At 37.0% G+C, this 19,302-nt stretch overlaps 1 protein-coding gene across 8 annotated transcripts in view; it reads right to left on the bottom strand.

Annotated features, from left to right (window-relative positions):
• The window catches only part of TCERG1 (transcription elongation regulator 1), a 62,132-nt gene that overhangs the window by 33,358 nt on the left and 9,472 nt on the right, over positions 1-19,302 (bottom strand). For 3 of the 8 annotated variants that reach the window (XR_013813570.1, XM_079771965.1, XM_079771966.1), the window contains exons 3-10: positions 17,697-17,849; positions 16,251-16,698; positions 11,827-12,069; positions 10,705-10,761; positions 6,508-6,570; positions 5,171-5,371; positions 3,860-3,972; positions 2,408-2,496 (exon numbers count right to left, since the gene is read on the bottom strand). Coding sequence is in view for 7 of the 8 variants with exons in the window: in XM_079771965.1 (XP_079628091.1) it covers positions 2,408-2,496; positions 3,860-3,972; positions 5,171-5,371; positions 6,508-6,570; positions 10,705-10,761; positions 11,827-12,069; positions 16,251-16,698; positions 17,697-17,849 (1,367 nt within the window). In the remaining variant the exon portion in view is untranslated. The remainder of the gene's footprint in view (positions 1-2,407; positions 2,497-3,859; positions 3,973-5,170; positions 5,372-6,507; positions 6,571-10,704; positions 10,762-11,826; positions 12,070-16,250; positions 16,699-17,696; positions 17,850-19,302) is intronic. The other 5 variants (XM_079771967.1, XM_079771969.1, XM_079771970.1 and 2 more) reach the window with 3 other exon arrangements.

The raw sequence follows: 19,302 nt of genomic DNA, 5'->3' as shown, positions 1-19,302 counted from the left end.
CCACACTGAGGCCTATATATGCCACTTCCCACAAAAAGGAACCAGTGCTCCTTGGAGAAATGGCTAAATCTAGATGAGACAGGAAATAGATGAGATAAGCCAGGAACATCTTGTAAGGAAGCAAGGAAGGTATCGAAGACAGGGTTGTAACAAAACTAAACAAAAAAACCTCAAGAGTCAATCTTAAGAGGCTTCACCTAACCCCGTGGTCGGCAAACTGCGGCTCGCAAGCCACATGCGGCTCTTTGGCCCCTTGAGTGTGGCTCTTCCACAAAATACCACGGCCTGGGCGAGTCTATTTTGAATAAGTGGCATTAGAAGAAGTTTAAGTTTAAAAAATTTGGCTCTCAAAATAAATTTCAATCATTGTACTGTTGATATTTGGCTCTGTTGACTAATGAGTTTGCCGACCACTGAGTCCTAACCAAAGATGAAACTGTACATCAACAAGGATAATAACTGCAATAGATAGAAACATAAAATATATTTAAATCTATGAATTTGTAATACTCAAACCAACTCATTATTCTGAAAACTGGTATATCCTTTCTTTCCTATGCAATTTGTTAAGGGGAAGCATCTCTTAAGTATTTCAGTTAATGCCTGGAAAAAGAATAATAGAAACACATTACCACCACTTATTGATTTAATGGATTTAGGCCAGGTTTTGCAATTCATTTTGGGCCAAATAATTCCTTCTTGTAGAGAGCTGTCCTGTACATGGCAGGATCTTTAAGAAGTATCCCTGGCCTCTACCCACTAGATGTTACTAGTAGATGCTATTAATGCCTTCCAAGTTATGACAAACAAATGTGACTCTAGACCAGTGATGGCGAACCTATGACACGCTTGTCAGCACTGACACACGTAGCCATTTCTGATGACACGTGGCCGCTGAGGCAGCCGCATGCCGAGGATGAAACATTTGCTGCTCCTGAGGATGAAACATTTGCGAAATAATGTTTTTTCCTCAAAGTGACACACTACCCGAGTTATGCTCAGTTTTTTGGCGAAGTTTGACACACCAAGCTCAAAAGGTTGCCCATCACTGGTCTAGACATTACCAAATATCCACTGATAGGGGGATGGGGAGAAGGGAGTGGCAAAGTTACTCCTCATTGAAAACCACTGATCTAGGCAACAAAAAATCAGCAATGACTGGTAACATCACACTAAGAAACACCTAGATGCACCCTGAGGGAAAGGCACATCGTCACTTATGAACTAGTCTTGCCAAAAGGATCAAACCTGAATCTGATCACATCTCTGTATCTGCTTGCTAGTTTGTAGAAAATTCAGAAATGGAGAACTCTAATAGCATATAGATGCAAATACAAAATCCAAACTGTAGGACTCTATAGAACAAACATGTTTATTTTCTCTACAACAAAAACAAGGAGGAAAAAGCAAAATAAACAAGCTGGAGGGGAAGCTACAGATTATAAGCCAGCTTACTGCAATGTAGGACTATATATGGATTAAGTTGCGGCAAGAACAGGAGAGAAGGCACTGATGTGGAGAGATAAAGAAAAGGAAGAACCAGCTCTAGCTGGTTTTGCTCAGTGGATAGAGCATCAGCCTTCGGACTGAAGGGTCCCGGGTTCGATTCCGGTCAAGGGCATGTACCTCAGTTGCAGGCTCTCAGCCCGGGTCGGGGCATGTGGGAGGCAATCAATCAATGTGTCTCTCTTATATTGGGTGTTTCTCTGTCTCTCCCTCTCCCTTCCACTCTCTCTTAAAAAAAAAAAAATCAATGGAAAAAATATCCTCGGGTGAGGATTAAAAAATGATAAAAAGAAAAGGGAAAACCAAACAAAACAAAAGAAAAAGTAGACTATCCAACAATTAAATAAAAAGACACAATTTTGCATAGTTTTAGAAACATAATCAAATGTAGGTATATATACAAAAGCAAATTTTAAAAATTTTAAACACTACACAGTAGATACAGAATCTCACAGTGTGGTTCAAGTATATAATTAAGAACAACAAACATTAACAGAAAGCACCATGAAGGAAGACACCACAGCAACTGAGTTTTACAACAAACAAAAACCAAAATATTCAGCAGATAAAAATATATTTGACATATACTTTTTCTTTCTATAGGATAAACCATGTAACAAAAAAGTATGGCAAATAAATAAATAGCCCGGCTGGCGTGGCTCAGTGGTTGAGTGCCAACCTATCAACCAGGAAGTCATGGTTTGATTCCTGGTCAAGGCAAAAGCCCAGGTTGCAGGCTCGATTCCCAGTGTGGGGTGTGCAGGAGGCAGCTGATCAATGATTCTCTCTCATCATTGATGTTTCTATCTCTCTCTCTCCTCCCTCTTCCTTCCTCTCTGAAATCAATAAAAATCTATTTTAATAAATAAATAAATACTTTCTAATTAAACCAAGTACATACCATGGAGTACCAGGAATAGGGGTAGTAGCTACTGGCTTTGCCTTCTGGGCAGCCTTTTCTTCTTCCGTCATCTCTTCTTCTTTGGGTTCCTATGGGAAATGATATTACTCCCATTTTATTAATATCATAAAAGTTTACTAGAATGTTCCACAAATACAAGTATCTACAAATACCTCAAAGTGCAACCAACAGGAGGTTTGCTACTAGCACAGGAAGGGGAGACTCTAAGTAGAAATCCTATATAATAAAAGGGTAACATGCAAATAGACCAAACGGCAGAACAACCGAACAACCAACCAAAGTGTAATATGCTAATGTTATGCTAAGGCTGCTCAACTGCTCGCTGCACTGACCACCAGGGGGCAGACAGTCAACTGGTCGACCAGTCACTATGACATGCACTGACCACCATGGGGCAGATGCTCTGACTGGTAGGTTAGCTTGCTGCTGGGGTCTGGCCAATCAGGACTGAGCAAGATGGGCCAGACACGCCCTGGAGCCCTCCCACAGTGCCTCCCTGGCCCATTGGTGGGGTCCCTCAGCCTGGCCTGCGCCCTCGCAATCCAGGATCCCTTGGGGGATGTCAGAGAGCTGGTTTCAGCCTGATCCCGCAGGCCACTCCCCTTGAGAGGGTGCCAGACATAGGGCTCATGGTTGGTGAGTGCTGCTGCGGCAGCGTGAGCCTCTCCCGATCAATCACGGCAGGCACAGTGGGGCTGGGATGAGCGGGAGCAGCAGGTAGGAGCTGCAGGCGGCGTTGGACTGTGGGTTTTGGCCAGATCCCTGCAGGCCACCCTGAGGGACCCCACCCGTGCACGAATTCATGCACCAGGCCTCTAGTGTTTAATAATGTTCTAAATCCTGGCCCTCTAGACACAGGCAAATTCCAGTAGAGCAGATCCTGGCAAGAGCAGATGGTCCTTTCTTACAGATTAACTAACCATCTGCTAGAAGCAGTAATGGGGAATACAGTATACAAAATTAAGAGAACTCATCATTTAAGGTCATTTCCTTTTTTTGCTAACTTCCTTACTATTAAAGCATGACTACCATTGTTCCCTCACCAAATAAAGGAAGTTTCCAAAAACCAGAGCTCTTTTAATGCTGTATGGAGACGATTCCATGCCAGGACAGATGAAATATAATGAACATTCCTCAAATATGAATTTGTACTCATAACTTTAACACATACCAGTCTGTAAGTCAGGAGGTTGGATATCAGGTCCAAGCTCTGGTCTAAGGCCCTTTCTTTCTATAGGCCCTAATTTACTATAAGTAGTTTAATGAAACTTTCAAAGGAAAAACTGAATTAGAAACTTCAAGGAACACTAAAATTTCTTAAACCAAATGTATAACAATTATCTAAAACTATTTCAAATGACTTTTCAGTTACAATAACTTGTACCCAACAATCAATGTCGGCTGCCATGCTAACAGGTTTCGGCCCTTTACCTCCTTTATCTCTTTTATTGGCTCTTCTTTAGGATCCTCCTCCTCCGTTTCCATTGGCAAAGGTTCTTCAGAAGGTTCTTTAATTGGCTCTTTAATCTTCTCTTCTAACTTTTCTATTTAAAAAGTTAAGATAATGTCACGCCATGGTTTTGATGTAATTTTCCAAAAGCTTTCAGAAACTAAGCAGTTAAGATATTCCATAACTAGATGTTACTAACCATAAAGATAAAATGTTCTTCCTTATAATATCATTAATTTGAATCTTACCTTATAATAGACAAATATGCAAATTGACCGCACGTTCGCTACGCCCAAGCCACGCCCACCAACCACACCCACCAGGAAACCGTTGCAGGGCCATGGGGTGTGGCGGAGCCCAAGGCCTGGAAAGCCTCGGGTGGAGGGTTTCCCTGCCTTGGGCACCAGCGGGGAGCCTGCACCGATCGCAGGAAACCACTGGGGGTCGGCTCCTGCGATCCCTAGCAGGGACCCTGGGTGTGGCCGAGCCCAAGGCCACCAGTGGGGGTCGGCTCCTGCGATCCTTAGCAGGGATGTTGGGTGTGGCCGAGCCCAAGGCCACCGCCCGGGGCCAAGCCCCGACCCTGAAAGAAGGCAGAAGGCGGTGGCCACAGCCAAGGCCTGGGTCCCCAGTGCCGGCAGAAAACTGGTGCAGGCAGCCAGGTGAATGAAGGTCTATTGCACGAATCTTCGTGCAAACGGGCTACTAGTCTATTATAATGCTCAACTTCAAATACCTTGCTATGCCAATCAGGAAACTGTCACTAAAAAGAAGTACTGATTTCAGAGAGATATAAAGTCTTTCAGTTCATTCATATATCATTTGTAGTATTCATTTTGCTAAAAGGGACAAAATATTAAGATACTTAGGAACAGAAACAAACTTGCGGTATAGAAAATTATGAGTTTTCTTCATCCAAGACTTCAAGGGCCTAAATTTTTTACCATATTTCAGAATATATACAATACAAACATTCCTTCCTGATCAGTACTATCAATCTTAATAAGGATATCAATAATTATACAACAGAATTATGCAATTCCTGATAATAGTAAAAATATGTATTTGCATGTAGGTATAATTTAATTTCTCCAGATGGAAAAATGATGGGACAAACATGTAGTAGATGAACTGGTTTTTTAAGTAAAATAGATGTTTATTCAGTAAGAATAAATAATCCAACTAGAAAATTCCTCAAATGTGTTAGAAAGGAATTAACTCAGAATTTCAAATAGCCTTCTATTTATAATATCATAGTTTATATTATGTCTCACCAAGTCATTAAACTATACCTTTTTCTTTCAGTTCTTGGGGTTTTTCCCAGGTTGATTCTAATGTTCTATTATTATAATAATATGTCTTCCCATCTGCTGTTTTATATTCAGTCCACTCAGAAACAGCTGTTGCTCCAGCTAAGGTAGCAGGTGAAGCTGCAATTGCAACCTGGGGATGTATCATGGGTACAATAGGAGGGGCCATTCCTGGCAACACACCTAAAAGAAGAACAATAAAAAGTTAGACCCAAGTATCAAATTGCAATTCAAAATAAAACTTTAAAATATGAGCTAAATCTTTCTATTAAATATTAATAAAGAATGAGCCAGTTGGAATTTAAAAAATTCACATAAAATGTGACTTAATTACTTAAATCTACTTCCCTGGTTCATTTCTAATGGCTAAATTCAATTAGATGCATATATTCAACCCAAGAAGTACCTTAAGAACAGTCAGAAATTTGAGTCACACCTCTGATTAACTCTCAACATAAAATATAAAAATCATGGTACATTCTCTACTTATTAACAGAAATATATTTTATAAGGACTTCTCAAATTGTAATAAAATAAAGGCAATGAGCATATTTACTGAGTATATGTCCTGAGACAAAATTATTTTCTAATTCTAAGGTATCTAAAAGGGTATGAATAAAATTCTCAGCTTAAAGTAAATTACTGAGTTTATTATCAAATCTACTTTAAATATTAAGTGGTTAAGTTAAATATCCCTATAAACTGTCAGTCAGTTTAGGCTTTTCCTTAAAAAAAAAAAAAAAAAGTTTTAAAAGGTAAGCCAGAATTTTTACAAGATAGCTAAAAAAGTTGATATTACATAAATAATATAATTAAGCATATGTGAATTAAAATAGAAAAATCCTCAAGTCCTATACTAGAATTTAGGTTTTGGGTAGTTATCTTCAATAACTTTAAAATGTAAATTTATACAATACACACAAATATTCACACGCACACACACACAGAAATACTCACTAGCATGCAAGCATAATCACATCACTTTACACATGGAAATGATTTTTTTATATTTAACTTAAAAACACACATCAAAAAATTAAATGTTATGAATATGAGAATGAAGTTGTTTACACTTATTATACAAATTAAGTGATCTGACCTTATTTGCTTTTGTGAACCAAAGAAGCTAATACTACAGGCAATTGGGAAAATCAAGTGTTGGCCAAATATGACAACTGCATTTATACTGCTCATTAAAAAGAAAAATATAAAAAAATCCACTCACTTGGGCAAAAATAAATAAATAAAAGGATAAACAACAACATTCACTACCATGCCAACTTACAGACAAAACAAACTAAGATGGTTTTAAAAATTACCGGTCTTGGTGGTAGCGACTGTCTTTACATACGGGCAGCTGACTATTTGCATCATTGCTACACCTGTAAAATGGATAAGCAAGCATATGTTGGAAAGCTGCCATTGTATGTCGGCTACCACTGGGATTCAGGAAAATAATTTACCACTACAATTTAGAATGCTATTTCCAAGAATGGAATAAAATTTCTTTTTGTTTGACATTTTGTGGGAAGTGGCGCCAAATCCAATGATAATTCTAAATTATAGCATCAATTACCTTTTTATCAACCAGCTGTGATAATATTTGAAGGAGTCTAGAGAGTTTAAATTCAACAAAGGAAAGCCCCTTCATTACATATACATAACAGGTTCTCACTGGGACCTTTTCTCACAGGACATCAAACCCATGCTGCTGTTGCTTAGATACCAGTGACAGGCAGATGCAGCATGACACTGACAAGACACTTTCTCTGCTGCTTCTATGTGGGAACTACATGCAGAAGCTGAGGCCTGGAGCATAACCATGCAGGAATAGAAAAAGATAAGATAGGACAAAAAGGATGGGAAGGAAAGGAAGAAAAAAGGATATGAGATGAATTAAAATATTCCACTGTAAATAAAAGGGCCAAGATGAAGAGTGGGGTAGCGTTCAACTAATGACAAAATATCCATGTTCAGTGCCTGCCCTATTCAATGCCATGGGCTTGAAACACTGTGAAGGCAGGCTAACACGTTAAGGAAAACACAGCCCTTTCATCTCATTAATGACTACATGGCTATTTTGCTTCAGAAACCTCTATCATTTAAGCCAGCTAAAGATGTAGCACTTGTATTAAAGAATGGAAATTATGTACAGTTCTTAGAAGAATGAAGACTCATGAATCATTACAATGGTGATATAAAAAGGGAATGAAAAGAAAAGCTGAAAAACTAAGGCTAATTGAGGATATTCAAAATTAAGAGTGAATTAAAAATATTTTAAAAGGAAAAAGCTAAAGGATAAAGTAAAAGGGTAGGGAATTTAATTTTATTTTCTATTTGTTTTTGCTAAAAAAAACACTAAACCTAGTTTGGTACCAATAACATTTAAAATAACGAACTATTTTCTTTCCCCACTAAAGTACTGGAAAAAATTTCTCCTAATTCAGAGACAAAAATTAAACCCTTGGATTTGTATATAATGTACCTATGTTCACGCACACACACACAAAAATACTGCCAATTTTTAAAAAAAGTGCCTTTTTTTCTTTATTACTATTTTAAGTAAAGAACATTAAAGCTAAACTTTCTATTAACTCTGAGACTACAACAAAAGCACTGATCATAAAAGCATGCTGAGTAAAGTTATATGTATAGTTTTATTTTCTGCTTAAAAAAAGCAATGGAAAAATTCATTTGGTAAAAAAGTTACATGTATTAAGTTTAAATTAGTATAAATGCTGCCATCTGCAGGACCACTGAACCTATTAAGTCAGCACTAGAAATTCAAATCCCAAAATACAGGGTGGGGGGCAAATGCAGATTTATAGTTGTAATACAAATAAATAATAACACAAGAATAAACTTTCGCATTCTCACAACTGTAAAACTACTTTTGCCCTACTGTGTACATAAACTTATTCTCAAAAACTGTTCTCCAAAACCAACCCCCCCAAAGTAGTTAACTATATGACTTAAACAGAAGAAAATAAAATCTCTTTGTATTTGTATTTAGGCATAACTGTCATTGTTAAATATCAATTAAGGCAATATAACACTTTTGTATTTGACTATCAACATATAAACTACACTGAAAGGTCACGTGTTTCTTCTCATGCTAAAAGGTTTTCTCTTTGGGTGATTATTACATGTATATCATGAAGACACAAAATAACCCCACATCTAAATATTTAACCTTCTTTTAAAAGAAAGCATTGGCTAGGTAGCTCAGTTAGAGCATCGTCCCAATACACCAATGTTGTGGGTTCAATCCCCAGTCAGGATATATACAAGAACCAACCAATGAACACATATATGGATGGGTGAAACAACAAATTGATGTTTCCCTCTCTCTATCACTGTTTCTCTTTCCCTTCCCTCTCTCTACCAAAAAAAAAAAAAAAAAAAAAAAAAAAAAAAAATCATTTTTTAGTCCATAAAAAATCAAGTAAAACAAAATAAAGGGAGCATCTGTTCAACTTAGATACAACTCTATCCTCAAATTATGTTGTATTAGGAAATTTAAAAATTCCATTTAGCATTTTGGATAATTCTCATGTCACTGACACTAAGTTTTTTTAAATTCCAAATAAGATTTTAGTTTTAGAGATTAAAAATCCTAATCCAATTTACTATGCCCATTTCCACCTCTTATGCCAATTTTTTGACTTTTTACCTAAGTCTTCCCCTCTTCTTCATCTTGCTTGACTATCCCTTCCTTAACCATCCCCATTAGAACTACATTGCTATTTCAGCAGCATTTAAAGCTCCAAGATAAATTACATCCAAATCCCTCCTTTTCACCTTAATGCCAAATTAATATAATTCCTATAATATACAATGAAATAGATGTCACTGTACATAAAACCAAAGATTTGGAAAAGAGAAAAGCAAGTCTTTTCTTTTAAATATATTTTTATTGATTTCAGAGAGGAAGGGAGAGGGAGAGGGACAGAAATGTGGCAGCCTCCTGCACACCGCCTACTGGGGATTGAGCCTGCTCTCCAGGCATGTGCCCTGACTAGAAATCGAATTGTGACCCGATTCATAGATTGACGCTCAACCACTGAGCCACACCGGCCAGGTTAAGTCTTTTTCTTTTTCACTAAAGTACCTTAGAGGACCAAATTAAAAGAAAAATGAGAAAATGAATGAACATTAATATAAAAGATGCCTTGTTATATAAATAAACTAGTGGCCCGGTGCATGAAAATTCATGCACGGGGGATGTCCCTCAGCCCGGCCTGCACCCTCTCCAATCTGGGACCCACAGGGATCGGGCCTAAACCGGCAGTCAGACATCCCTCTCGCAATCCGGGATCGCTGGCTCCTAACCACTCACCTGCCTGCCTGCCTGCCTGCCTGATCGCCCATAACCACTCTGCCTGTAGGCCTGCTTGCCCCCAACTGCCCCCCTCTGCCAGCCTTCTTGCCTCCAACTGCCTCCCCCTTGCCACCTGCTCGCCCCCAACTGCCCCCCCCACTGGTATGCTCGCCCCCAACTGCCCCCACCAGCCTGATCGCCCCCAACTTCCCCCCCCCCGCTAGCCTGCTTGCCCCCAACTGCCCCCCCTGCTGACCTGATCGCCCCCAACTGCCCCCCCCCACTGGTATGCTCGCCCCCAACTGCCCCCCTGCCAGCCTGATTGCCCCCAACTGCTCTGTTCTCCTGGCCTGATCACCCCTAACCACCTCTGCCTCGATCCCACCACCATGGCTTTGTCCGGAAGGTCTCCCAATCTAATTAGCATATTACCCTTTTATTAGTATAGATATGAATAATAGTTTCTATAGAACACTAGCTCCCTCTCCAAAAAATCTTGTTATCTTGCGCAAAATTTTACAGAGTAACTCAAATTCTCTTCCAATTGACCTACAAAATGCCATTAAGGTCTGCCATTTATTAAATGCCTTTTACTTAAAAACTTCATAGGTACCACCTTATTTGGTCAAATGGTCAACACCATCTGTTCTAACATTTGATGGGTAGGGTCAGAGAAGAAAGACCATGACATCCAAATGGAACTATAACTGAAAGGATTTTATTGTGACAAAAATTCCACTTTCTATAGAAATGAATTTTGCTATTCTGTACCTTTCACCCACTGGTCCTATTAAAAACCTCTAAAGCAAAATGAAAGTCCTCTCATAGATGATAGCCTTTCAAATAATGTTATTATGCAACCTCTCAATTTTCTCTCTACAGAATCAACAACCCCAACTCTCAGACATCACTCAGAATCCAGGATCTGGTCTTAATACTGTCCTTGACCCTAAAGAAGACCAAGATTGCAAGATGTTATCAAGAATATCAAGCTATTCTCTATCAGTTAGTTTTCTACAAAAAGTATGTCCAAAGAGGAAACTAATCCAGCTACTTGTAAATTTAGTTTAGAAAATGAGTAATTGTTATTAGAGAAAACATTTTTGGTTTTATAAACATTATACTGGGCATTTAATTATCTAACACTATGTCAACATGTAAAAAGTACCAAAAAAAAACAAAAAACAACACACACCATCAATTCTTGAAAGTTTTTGGTTTCTTTCTTGCAAGATGAAATTCTGAAAGTGCTCTTTTCAAAGTAGTCACAGGAAAAAAAAACAATAGAGCAATAATGATAATTAAAATGTGCACAAATCTAAGAAACAGCTATATCACAATCCTATTCTTACACAAAAGCTAGTACAACAAAGTGGTAATGATAGATAGTGGGAAAATGTAAAATTGGGAGACAAGAACCAAAGGTTCTATTAATCTTTGCTACAAATTAGCCCTGTGAACTTTACCTACAGCATAGTTTTCAACTATAATACTAAAATAGACCTCAGATTAAGGATTAAATATGTTTGATAACAGCAAATGCGTTCAAATTAGGATGCCCAACATTATCACTGCTTAATTCATACAAGAATTATATTCCACAATCTTTTCATTCCTTTTCTAGATGTAACGATTTCCCCTAAGACAAAAAAACACAACACAGAACCATGAATTCACCATAATTATCTAAATGTTTAAATGTTTATACTTTACTTCACAATTGTTACAAGGGAAACTTCTGATTTCTATTTTAGATACTTTTTTTTTACAGTTAAGTGACTCACATTTTCATTCCAATATAGCATAGTTATTAAGAACATGGTACTTTGATCTGAAATGCCCAGGCTCAAATCCAACACCATCACTTATGAGCTCTGTGTACCTACCTCATAAGATGGTTGTGGAAATTAAATTAATTACATGTAAAGTGCTCAGAACCATGCACAATATATAATAAATCGCTCAGCTTGTGTTACCTATCAATAACTTATGATGTCTCAACTTCATAGACTCAATCCCTTAAAAATACTGCATTTAGGACATATTTACACAAGATAATTGTTTTTAATTCATTGAGGCCATTATCCAAAATGAGTGTAGCTTTAAATGTGGCTCTGATTTTAAGACATGTAAACAACAACAAAAAGGACATTTATCAAAACCGAAGAAAAAATATTGCAGTTAGCCATGAATCGTTCAAAAACGTTTCAAACAGGTGAGATTCAAGGCAAATTTCAAATGCAACAGACACATGAGAACAAACTAACTGACAGTATGAAAACATAGCTGGAAAGATTATTATAATCTATTGGTTTACCTGGAAGTGGAATTGGCATGCCAGGAAGGGGAACACGAAACGGAGGTACCATTACTGGTGGAAAAGCAGGTATCGCTGCTGCTGGCTGAGGTACTGAATGAGGGACAGCAGGAGGTAACGTCTGGGGGTGCGGCTGGGGAACGTTTTGCACAGGTGTGGCTGTAGGAGCAGGAGTTGAAACACTAACTGTAGGCGTAGCAACTGAAACAGCAGAACTTGGGGTCTGATCTTGTGTTGTGGGTGCTGATAAAAGATAAAACAAAAATATGTATCACTCCTTCATAAACCATTTTACTCTACTCATTCATCATTCACTCATTCAGTCAGTATTTAAGGGCCCATTCCATGCACTGCAAGAAATTTGTAACAAGGTCTCTGTCTTCAAGAAGCTTGAAAATAGTTAAAAGAAATATAAAATGTAACTAAAATACAAAGAGAAATGGGATAAATGTATAGGCATGTAAACCAAGATCCAAAGACTATTTTTAACAGAGAGGTACAGAAAATTTTATGCTGTGATGGCAGACCTTGATAGATTAGGATTTCAACAAGGAAAATGACAAAGTGGAAAGAGAAAATAAGTAGTGGGAATAAATAAAAGCAAAGATTAGGAAACAACCAGGAACTATTTATGAAACAGAAGGCAAGCAGTCAACCAGTAAAACACTAGGCATACCAACAGAACTAGTGAGTTATGGCTGGAAAAGTAGGCCAGAGACACAAAGTAGAAGGCCTTGAACAAAAGACTAAGGAGTATGTACTTTACTAGGTAGGCGAAGGAAAGAACTTATATAAATGTAGAAAAATGATTTAAAAGAATGCACACCAAAACATATTAACTCATTACATCTGTGTATATATGCCTTTCACTTTTTACATATGCTTCTTTAGACTTTGAATTCTTAACAAGAATGTATTCACGTGTAATTTGTGTGATTTCGTGAATGTAAAAGAGGTGTGGGGAGGCTGAATTAAGGTTTCTGTTTTGAAGAATAATCAGTGTTCATTTGATGAATTAACTTGGCAGATGCATAAGAAAAAAGAAATAACAAAGGTGGGAAAATAAATTTCAACATATCTGGAATTGTCCCAGCAAAAAAGAACAGAGAGAAAAAGGAATGCAATAACTAATGACTGACTGGATAGAAACAAATGGAATAAAAAACAACTTGGGTTTCTCTATAATTATTTCAAAAGAAAAAAGAAAACAAAAAACTCAGGTTTCCAGTATAAGAGACCAAGAGAATGAGAAATTCAGGATAATTTGGTTTGGCTAATATGTTATTTTTAAATATCAAAATTAAAACATTTTATCCCTAGTAATTACATTCACAATCAAATTGTGACCTAAAAATAAAATTCCTATTTCTTAAAGTTTCAGTTCTCAAATATTACAAAATATTTTGTTATTTATTCATAACCCAAAACAAAAATTCATTTTGGTGATTCATTGGTAAGAAATACTTCATCTTTCTCTTGTTATAAAGAAAAATGTCAAACTCTACCTATATTGAACTAAGAATAAATTTATTAAATTAAATATAAAAAAGCAGTGCTTTCCTAATATTTTATTCTAAGGAAAAGCACACTGTTTAACACAAATCACCCGGTACTCCAACTGACAACAAAATTTGTCAGTATCTTTTTTTCAGCACCTAATAATGAAAAAACTCACTTAGGCTGGGAAGATGTGAGCAATTTCATACTTGTTAATAAGGGACTCACCTTGGCTAAATAGACAGCAGGGCCAAACAAGTATCTTCAGGGGCCCAGGAATGAATTGTTGGTCTAGCATAGACCTAGCCTTAGGGTACAGTATCATATTAATATAATTTTATAACATTGTGAAAAATACAAATTACATGCAACATTTGCCCAGTCCCATACACATACCATTTAGCATTTGTAATCTATTGTAATGGCTGAAAATATATCTAGTTATTCTTCCCAACTTCTCTGAGAAGTAGGATTTATCAGCATTTTTCACAAACTTGAACAGGATAAAATGAGTTTATACTCAACTGGAGTTCAAATTATAAATATCTTAATTTTTATTTCCATTTTCCCAGGTCTATACTACAGTTCACAGAATTACATCTTTTAAAAATATTACAGTAATAGTATGTAGATATAATTACCAAAGTTTTGTACAAATTACTGTAGTCAGAAAATAAAATGTTATAAAGGCATCAAATTTCAAGTGGAAAGGAATACCAATGGAGATGGCAAAAAGTATTTAATTCAACCCATTTCTCTTGCTGATACAGGATTTTCTGATTTGATTAGTGGCGATAAGTCATGAGAGAAAAAGGATAAAGGCAATAAAAGAATTAAATGGAAACTAGGAAAATGGCAGCTAGGACTTTATAGTAGATAAATTCCTACTAATTCTATCAGCTAAAATAACTGAAACACTAGGTCTCAAAATTTATTACTAATCCAGCCTCAGATCTCAACTAAAAAAGATAAGTGACTGCAACAACAGATGGAGAAATTTTAATTACTGTAGCATGATAATACTTCATGACAATGAATCAAGTAAAATAAAAATAGACATCAGGAATACTCAGAAAGACATCAAAATTGATGTTTCAAAGCAGTAAAAAGAACATGATTTTGCTATTCTGTCCTTAGAATAAAGGCCTCCCAATCACTGAAGGGGAGTGCAAAAAATGACAAATCGGAGTGTTCTGAAAAGAATAGTTGATAATCACAAGATAGCTATGGACCTGAAGACCATCCTGATATAGAAATGGAATGTACATAGGATAAAGTATTTGGCTACCCATTATCCTTAAAACAAAGTAGTTCTCCTTCCTAAGGCAGAAAACAAAACAGCAGAGCCTCCACATAGAACCACACTGCTTTTATTAATCCCCCTCTCCCATTACCACCACAGGCACCCCATATAAGCAGGCAGTTTTCTGCCTTGCCACTTAGGTTTTAGAAGCACTAGCCTATAAAAGGGTAAAGACCCTCAACCAGCTAGCTGTTAACTTCCATATCAGAATTCACTGTTATATTTCCATATCAGAATTTATCTTCCTATTAAGTACATTTTTGTCTAAAAATTATCAAGTAGGGCCTTTAAAAAAACTGCCTCCACATTACACCTACCTTATTCTTATAGGTTACTTCTTGTATCAATAAAATAAAGTCAAATTTGATTCTATTATTAAATTTCCCTAATATACATATTCCTTACAATGTACTATATACTAATAATTCCCCAGTCCCTAAAATATTGGGGAAAGGGACACTTTTTATTTTCTTATTCTCATCTCTATTATCCATGTAGCAAAATAATCCAAATTGTAATAACCTTGTGGAGACATGTATTTTCATAACTACCATAAATAATCAAAACAATAAAATCATTATTTAAATATCTGGGGCTCAATCTCAGCTGTAGAATAAGTAGCAACAAATAAAAAGTAGTGGTATAAATATTAATGACAATCTTTTAAGCATACTAATATATTCTTCTTTCTTCATCCCTAAAAACTGCTATTAAGCACCTCTCATATTTTAGAAAAGATCTAACCTTTGGGCCTCTGCAACTTTATACCTGAAAATTCTCTTACCCTTCTGACCACTTCTTTTTCAACTCATTTCATCTGCCTAATGTCCTATTATAGGATCTATTCACCTCTAAATGAGATTACTGAAAAGTTCCTAGTAAGTTTCCAATTTCAACACTACCCAAAAAATGAGCATCAGAAAAATCTCCCAGAACACTGCATTTCTGCAGGCTCCCTATTGCCTGCATGACTCACCCATTTGCCTGGTTCTTAAAACTCTTCATAATCTGATCTCACTCTTATTTATTAACCAATATAAACCTTCCCACCTCAAAAGAGTACCTTAACAATCCCCCAAACTACACTTATACTCATTTCCTGAACTTTATGCTGTTCCTCTCTACTTAAAGAGACCTCTCCTTACTTTTGAACTTACTCAAATTCTACCACAAATACTTCATGATCAACCTGAATACCCATGCAATCCACCGACCTGTCTCTCAGTTTTCTCAAATTGTTACACCTTCTATTTTCGCTGTAAATTTTGCACACTATTTTACATGCATTATGCTGGCCTCCTCAATTAGAAAAACTGGACGTCCTGTAAGATAGGGACCAAGACTTCCACTTATTTTGCAAAGCTTACAGCACCCAGCATTACTGTTAGCCAAGTTGAATAGCTAACTGCACTTCCCCAGTTTAGCTTCATGAATTGCAACTGGGCAAATAATTTCTTCTACTAATGTAAATTTCTGTTCTTCTTTCATCCAAAGTCTTATGTCAAAAATGTTTAATAATAACATCAAGGATAATACCTGAAACACTAGGATCATTTTAGAATGCAGTCCCTACTTGTCCATTTCCCTAGCTGCTAAATAAAAACACATGCTGACTGGTACTCACTTGATACTGTCTGCGAAACCGAAGAGGCAGTTGTCGTGGTAGAAGTGGTAGAGGATGGGGTGGATGATGATGTTGAGGTGGATACTGCAGATGCTGGGCTACTGGTCGTAGGGGTGGAAGCTCCTACTGCTTGTGCTTGCACTTGCGCCTGGGCCTGGGCCTGGGCCTGGGCCTGAGCCTGAGCCTGTGCTTGCGCCTGGGCCTGGGCCTGGGCCTGTGCTTGCGCTTGTGCCTGAGCCTGGGCCTGGGCCTGGGCCTGGGCCTGAGCCTGGGCCTGGGCCTGCGCCTGTGCCTGCGCCTGCGCCTGGGCTTGGGCTTGGGCCTGGGCCTGGGCCTGAACCTGGGCCTGGGCTGCAAGCATAGGTGTCAGTTCTGACTGCTGAATAACCTTAACTCCATCTGGCTTGCTCCAGGCAGATTCACGTGTCCGAGCATTATAATAATAAACCTGCAGAGGAAGCAAAATCACTGGTATCATAGAATCTGTCAACTGTCATTAAAAACAGGTAATGCAACTATATTTTGCCTTAAAATTAAGTTATTGGGGGAAATAAAACTTAGAAAAGAGAAAACATATCAAAACTGGCTGCTCACATTATTATGCTACCATATGTAATTTTTCCCTTTTTCCCCTTCCAATTTTCTATAATGAGCACACTATATTTTTAACACATACATTATTTTTGTACAGTTAATATTGCTATCCTTAGAAAGCCCTGCTTGCAAAGTTGACCCTTGGCTGGCATCTGGGAACTTGGATTTGGGAGGGTTACCACCATTCCCTAACTGGTAAGAACAGCAGCTCACTGTGCCTAAACTGTTTATACAAAAATGCAGTTCATGCTAAATGTCTGCTTTCCCTCTGGGAGTCTGGAATTTTGGTATGTGCTAAGCAAAGGGTGCCAGTCCCCAATGAAATCCCTTGACTCCCCAGCTCAGATGAGCTTCTCTGGTAGACAACCCTTCGAGTATGTTGTCACAATTCCATGCTGGAGAAATTATACATATTCTATGTGCTTCCAAAGAGTGGACTCTTAGAAGCTTGTGATTCACTTCCTATAGACTCCGTCCCATCACCTTTTTCTCTTTGCTGGTTTTGCTTTGTATCCTTCCACTGCAATTAGTCTTAGCTGTGGGTACAACTACATGCTGAGTCCTGTGAGTCTTCCTAGTGAATACTAAACCTTAGAGTTGTTTTGAGGAGCCATAATACATATTTAAAATACAAGCTTCCAGAATCACAGGTAAACAGATATGTAAGCATTCTAGTCTAGCGTGGAAGTCCAATCCACTAAGCCTTTCATCAAGCCGTACCCCACGCCCTGCTTACCCCAAGCTCATTCTTAATTGGCGAGAATATTCTCATTGATCTCAATCTGCCAGAACTCTTTAAGTTTACTCTTCTGTCACTAAGGAGTTAAAACCTAAATATATTTTTTAATTTACCTTCCCATCTGGCGTTTTATTTTCAACCCATATCTCCTCAGTAGGAGGCAGTGCTGGAGTACCAGGGGCAGTGACAGGAGGCATTCCTGGTGGAAACATCATACCCGGAGGAGGAGGCATGGTTCCCATGGGTGGAGGCATGAAAGGCGGTCTCTGTTAATTCACAAGAACAGTAATTAATGGTCACTTATATTTATCTTTTTTCCTTTCAAATTATTACTAAATTCTACCCCAAAGTAAAGTACTATAAGAGCAACCAAACTAGCTTTACAGTCCATTCAAATACACTCATCTAGGATGCATAAGCAAAGTTTCTCTGGAACAAAAATGATTACTAAACAGATTGGAAAGAAATACAACAACATATAGTAGTTATCTCTGGGTAATAGCATTATGGGTGAATTTTGCTTTATTATTTATACTTTAACTGCATATTTCACACACTAGGCACTAGATTACTTTCAGAAGAAAATAAGTGACTTTTGTATCTTTTTTAATACCAGGCACACCAATGCCTCCACCTTTCACTTCAATAAGAACCAACCAAAGGAGAAACATTATTTTACAGGTAACATAGCAACAACTAAAAAAGAAAAATTGAATATAGCTAATCTTTTTTCCTATAAGAAAAAAATATTAGCTAGAAAAATATTCATCATTTTCTATTTTTCAAATAATAGTAACAATAAGTAGCTCACTAATGACATGAACATCAGTTAAGTTTAAAAGATATAGTAAAATTAATTATCCATTTTACTTTTAGTGAAAAATAAGAATTTAAACGGTATATGTTGCAATTTTTTTTCATTTCCTAGAGCTATTACTAATTCAATCATATCTCTGATAATTCCTTCACGATCATTCAATGATTATTGACACAACATTAAGATTCTGAGCCACACAATTCAACTGTAACTACTATACTTTATTTACTAAAGCAGACAAGTGGTCTAACATTTCAACAACAGGTTTTGAATGGGGATTAAAAGATATCCTCTTTAATATACAACAATAAATTTCAGTTATCCAAAGCATCTTAATCTGGATAATGGAACTAACACCATGCTAATAATGTGAAACTGTACTTCATTTTCTTTCCCATACTTCAGATTTTTTTTTTAATCAGTTTAGTGTCTTTCAAACATCAGCACACAAACTCACATTCTATAAAATATCCATCCCAAATATGTCTCATGCACATTAACTGGATATCAGTTTGATTTAATGTAAAACCACACAATTATATATCAAGACCATGAAAAGCATCACAACATTGGAAAGTATCCCATTACAACATCTGATATATTTCCATTAGAGGGTTACATCAGTCCATTACATTTTATAATATTCTGCAAGTAGGTTTAACTCTTAAAGGCTTAAATTAGAATAAATTCATATGTAACAAGTTATACCAGAGACAGGTCAAAAATCTATTTCTTATTCTAATCTCAGAGAAAATATAAAACTTTTTAACAATTTGTTTAAGGGGGTAGGGGCTATTCATTACTAGGAAGGCAATAAAATTATTAAGTATTAAAACCTGTGTCTCTTCCATAAATATGACCCTATCTAAATAGAGTTAACATCACTCCAGTAGTACTTTATT

This window comes from Cnephaeus nilssonii (assembly GCF_951640355.1).
Source record: "Cnephaeus nilssonii genome assembly, chromosome: 5".
Taxonomy (NCBI): domain Eukaryota; kingdom Metazoa; phylum Chordata; class Mammalia; order Chiroptera; family Vespertilionidae; genus Cnephaeus; species Cnephaeus nilssonii.
Note: the sequence above shows the minus strand (reverse complement) of the source record. Positions and strands in the feature narration are given on the sequence as shown.